The following is a 5,519-nucleotide window of genomic DNA, read 5'->3' as shown; positions in this document are numbered from 1 at the left end:
TAGACCTATCTACCCAGGCATGTCAATGGGTAAGATTTGGGTTTGATCCCTTTGATCCAGACCCAGATCCATTTAATTTAGTTATACTCAAACCCAGATCCATACTTTGGGTCCAAAAAAGTAAGTTCATACCCAAACCCTTATGAATTTGGGTATCCAATGGGCATCTATGGGTATTTTCTGAACATACTAAAGTAAAAATGTATTTAAAATACATAGAGTTCATAAATAATATAAATACCATCCAATTTTTGTTTTCAAATAATAAAATTAACATTCAACAAATTAAATGCAATATTGTGAATTCAAAAAAAGAATTATTATAGACTACTTCTATATATTTTCAAAGATTCAACTGCATTCACATCCAATATTTTATTTGTTTGCCTTTACCTTTTCTCCTTTTCTCGAAAAAGTTTGTATCAATTATAATGATAACTAGGACTAGTTTTTAAAAAAAGAAAACAACCATAACATATATAAATATTTAGTCTTATTAAAAAAAATGTAAATTTATACCTCTTTTTCTTATTTGTCTCGCAATCCAGCACTAAAATAGTAAATGAGATAAAAGTCATTTGACTAAGAATCGATAGCAAATAAATAACAAAATAAGAGAATTTATAAACACTTACTCATTTTTTTTATTCAATCCAATTATCAGCAATCACTAATATTTCAACCATATCTAAAAGCAATTAGGCACAACTCTCATCAATCACCCAACCGCCAATACTAAATGCAGATTCTAATGCCATAAAATCTTACTGTATTTGATCCAATAGTCATAAAATATTATATTATTTTATAAATTTACTAATATATATTATTTAATTAAATAAATATGGGTTTGGGTAAGGTCTGGTATAAATCTAAATTTGAATATAGATTCTAGAAATCCAAACCCTACCTAGAGTCACGGCTCTCTCACTGGGTCTGGATCTGGGTAGGGTCTGGATTTAAGAAATTAAATCCAAATCCTACCCAAATATATTGGGTCTGGGTTGGATCTGGATAAAACCCGGCCCATTGACCTAAATAGGATAATGCCTAAAAGTAAGGAAGTAAGTTTCTCATTTAAATAGTAAGTTAATCATAATAATTAGTAACTTGTGTGTTTTAAAAGGTAAATTAGAATAAATATTAAACTTACTTTTTAAAGAGATAAATTATTATTTTATATCCCAAACATACTTTTGAGAAAGTAAGTTTACTTCAAGTAATAGTAAGTTTTTATACATAAATAATAATTCTTACTTATAACATAATAAATTTGATTAATGACCAAAACTGACTAATTTATGGCACAAATATACTATTTTGCTTAAAAAAACTTATACCAAAGCAATACTAGGAAGTTTATTTGAAATAACAATAAAATGTTTTATTAATAATTAAAACTTAGTACCTTAGTTAGTAATTACTCATAATATACTTGTATAATACATGATTATATTTATAATTAAAATTTTTTTTTGTATTTATATACTTTAAAATACTATGAAAAATATTTTGACCTTTCACATAACCTTATAAAATAATAAAATTTTGTTGTATTATAATTTTTTAATCATTTTCAATTTCATGTGGGCCAAAACCTACAAGAATTGATTTAGAACCACTACCTTCAGAGACAGACATACTCTATAAATTCCAGTACACCTAGGCCTTCACAGAAAATCTAAAATAAGTAAATGCCATATAATATTAACAAAAATGTGGTGCTCGGCATCACTTTTCTGATGTCTTGCTGCGCTCCTCCCAACTACTTTCCCGTGCACATTCTCCACAGACGGTGCTGCAACCCATTTTTGTGCCCTGACTTCGAAGTGTCAGCAGATGGGAGAGATTTGTACATTTTCTCGTAATCATCCGGTTTCTTGCGCGTGAAGGTGTGGCTTCAAGATTGATTTCAGGAGCAGAGGGAACTGTGTTTCTGCGTGCTGGTTTTTCATCAAATGCAGTTTCCTCGAGGTACTGTCTGCTGCTCATGTGCAAATTTGTAATTCATTCGTCTTTCTCTTGCTGATCAATTGCAGATGCATCAGGTCAAACTGGTTGCACTTTCTCCCATAAAAAAGTTCTCCTGAGTACGTCCCAAGCCATCTCTTGTTCCTCTTTTGACAGCTTTTCCTCTTCATTCTCTTGCAAGAGTTTCATGTTCATGATAATGTGCAATCCATCTACATGTAGCACAACTTTATTAGTGAATATGCATAAGACTGCATTAGACATGCAGCGAAGTTTACCATACCAGCTGAAGGTCCAAAAAGAAATGCAGCACAAGCTCGACTATTAATCTCTTGGCGGATACAAGCAACCGATGGTCATAAAAACGAAGTTGTTTTCCATATTGGTAGTGAACTTGTAACCTACCTAAGATAATGCAGTATTACGTTCTCATGAAATAATCTCATAGACACTCAAACGAAAACTATTGGAGACCTAGATCAGTCGTTGAAAGATACAAGAAGAAAGCCTCCCAACTAATCAGAAACAAGTCAATAAATATTCAAATAGTTTGAAGAAATACTACTGTCTTTCCATAAACAGTAGGAAAATAGACAATCCCAAAATCTAAAGATACTTGTCAACTACCATTTACAAACAAGCTCACACCAAAGGTAAAAGGAAAACAACATAGGTTAGGACCAACAGAAATGGAAGCGGAAAAGACTCTCAAGGCAGACATAGCTTGCAGAGTGTCAGATATTTGCCCAAACTTAGTAATTTCCAGTTTGATACCTTAATATTTATTTGCTTTTTATACCTGCCAGAGTTGAAGTAGACTGAAGAAATATCTAAGATATTAAATAATGTCAACACTGTCACCGAGAGACATTTGATTTTCACAATATTGATCAACTAATTAGTCATCAACTTTTAACTAGGTTGAGATAAGTGTTAAAAATTTGAAGATGGTTAATTTCTTGACATTTCATCTGGCCAGGCAGGAAATAGATTTCTGTGTATAACGTCTTTGAATCATTCTAGAGCCTTGCTAAAGAAGGGCTGAGGATATGTAATGCAAACGCATAGCATGAAGACTTTCTCGAATAATGAGAAAGATACTGTTACTGGCAAACTACCTAAAGCACTACGAAAAGCTGCTTACCGCAAGAATTAGTGTACGTGGAAAAATAACGGAAACTAAATTAATTTTTTTCTCAAAAAAATACGGTTGGCATTTTTCCAAATTCATAAAAGGCGCCATCATGTCATTACAAAAATTGATTCTAAGCCACAAAAAAACACAACCACAATCTTTTCCGATGACTTCTCTCTGGCGCATGTTCATCTGTGTCTCTGGTTTCACGTCGCGCTCTATAAGAACAGCCCGGTTTCCTCCATTTACCTTCGCCACTTGCTGGCTTCCAAGAAAGCATAATTAGCAAGTCAAAAACAAACCAAAATTGGTGACATGGCCTTGAACAAAGCAATCCTTTTTTCAACCCTTCTCTTCATTCCTCTTGTTCTTTCAGATGATACCGTACCTGCCCCCGCTGATAAGGCTCAATTGAATAGCTGGTTTGAGCAAAATGTGCAACCTTTGGCATCCCGGAAAGACACTTTGGACCCGGCACTAGTCGCTGCAGAAGCCAATCCCAGAATCATCAAGCTCAAGAGCGACGGAAGCGGTGAGTTCAAGACTATAGCCGATGCCATCAATAGCATCCCAAATGACAATACCAACCGCGTCATCATTTCACTTGGCCCCGGAAACTATACAGAGAAAATCAAGATTGAACGTAACAAGCCATTCATCACAATAATTGGAGATCCAAACAATATGCCTACTCTAGTGTTTGATGGTAACGCGGCCAAGTATGGAACCGTGGAAAGTGCCACCTTGATTGTTGAATCTGATTACTTCAACGCCGCTAACCTCATTCTTGCGGTAAGCGAACTACATATATAGCCAGCACGCGTTGTTCTTGTTTCTTTTTCCTTGAAGGTCTTGTTTCTGATCGATCACATCTTGGGTTGCTTCGAATTGCTCTAGAACTCAGCACCAAGGCCAAACGGCGACGTGAAGGGAGCCCAGGCGTTGGCTGTGAGAATTGGAGGGGATAAGGCTTCCTTTTACAACTGCAAATTCCTTGGTTTTCAAGACACCCTTTGCGACGACAAAGGAAAGCACTTGTTCAAGGATTGCTACATCGAAGGCACCGTAGATTTCATTTTTGGCAACGGAAAATCCATCTACTTGGTAAAATATTAGTAAAAATAGAAGATCAATTCATCATCTTTTACTTCTTTTCTGATCATTTTCTCGAAGAATGCGAACAAGCTGTGGATGAAATCTTGAATGTGATTCATATTGCAGAATGTTGAGTTGCATGTTATCCCAGGCGACCAACAGGCATGGATCACCGCACAGGCGAGGCACACCGATGCTGAAGACACAGGATACTCATTTGTCCACTGCAAAGTCACTGGCACAGGTCGCACTGCTTACTTGGGCAGAACTTGGATGCCTTATGGCAAGGTCGTGTTTGCCTACACCGATATGAGCGACGCGGTAATCCCCGACGGATGGTCTAATAACTCCCATCCGGAGACTGAGAAGTAAGTTGTATTCATATTTAATCTACACGCCAGCGAAATCGGTTTTCAAGATTTATCAAGACAGCTTCTTTTGTGTGTGTGTGTGTGTATTGGCTGAGAGTTACTGACAAGTTATTCCTTTTCTTGTTTTAGTTTTTTTGGATATTTGTCTAATGGTGGCAATGGTGTATTGCAGGACGGTATTGTTCGGAGAATTCAGTTCCACCGGACCAGGTTCAGACACAAGCGGTAGCCGGGCTGCATTCACCAAGAAGCTTACTGAAGCAGAAGTTAAACCCTTTCTGACTCTTGGATTCATCGAGGCTTCTAAGTGGCTGCTTCCTCCCACCCAAGTTCCAGCTTAAGGCTTCTTAGCTCTGGAAAACAAATGGCTTATTCTTTTTGCCATTTTCTTCATGCAACTTGTTCATCCGTATTCCCGAAATAAATATTTGGAGCGCACCATAATTTTTACATTTAGAAATGCTTACGAAAACTATAAAGTTAGAGGCATTGTTTATTTAAAGAATGTATATAAACTGGGAAGAGGGTGCCAAAGCATGGTCGTCCTCCATGTCTTCCTCACGTGCGGGTTGTGAGAGTTGAGCATGACCTGGAATTCCTTTTTTTTTTTTTTGTATTTATACTTGTACTTTCTTTTGTCCTATTCTTTCTATTGTTGTATGGACTCAGTCTCAGCATCATGCGTCTCTTGTCCTTGGAACCAAAAAAGGCGTCAAACGTTCTCTGTCCTTGGAGCCCAGCAGCAATTATTACATCTTTACTAGGGCTGCAAACGAATCGAGCCGCTCGCGAGCGGCTCGAGTCAAGCTCGAGTCGAGCTCGAGATTAATCGAGCTCGAGTCGAGCTCGAGTCAAACTCGAGCTCGAACTCGAGCTCAGAATATTAAGCTCGTTAGCTCGCGAGGCGGCTCGCAAGCTTGAGTATATATATTTATATATATTTTTTA

At 36.7% G+C, this 5,519-nt stretch overlaps 1 protein-coding gene across 1 annotated transcript; it reads left to right on the top strand.

Annotated features, from left to right (window-relative positions):
• Positions 1-3,380: 3,380 nt before the first annotated feature.
• LOC113721083 (pectinesterase 1-like) lies at positions 3,381-5,182 on the top strand. The gene is made up of 4 exons (XM_027245524.2): positions 3,381-3,898; positions 4,004-4,210; positions 4,328-4,569; positions 4,745-5,182. The coding sequence occupies exons 1-4, from the start codon at positions 3,422-3,424 to the stop codon at positions 4,911-4,913; spliced, it is 1,095 nt and encodes a 364-aa protein (XP_027101325.1). The 5' UTR covers positions 3,381-3,421; the 3' UTR covers positions 4,914-5,182.
• Positions 5,183-5,519: the final 337 nt, after the last annotated feature.

The sequence above is a fragment of the Coffea arabica genome, chromosome 2c (genome assembly GCF_036785885.1).
Source record: "Coffea arabica cultivar ET-39 chromosome 2c, Coffea Arabica ET-39 HiFi, whole genome shotgun sequence".
NCBI classification, from domain to species: Eukaryota; Viridiplantae; Streptophyta; class Magnoliopsida; order Gentianales; family Rubiaceae; genus Coffea; species Coffea arabica.
This window is presented reverse-complemented; position numbering and strand designations above follow the sequence as displayed.

Coding starts and splice junctions, on each gene's coding strand:
- LOC113721083 (XM_027245524.2), top strand. CDS start 3,422: ATGGCCTTGAACAAAGCAATCCTTTTTTCAACCCTTCTCTTCATTCCT. Junction 3,899..4,003: donor CCGCTAACCTCATTCTTGCG/GTAAGCGAACTA, acceptor GAATTGCTCTAG/AACTCAGCACCAAGGCCAAA. Junction 4,211..4,327: donor ACGGAAAATCCATCTACTTG/GTAAAATATTAG, acceptor TTCATATTGCAG/AATGTTGAGTTGCATGTTAT.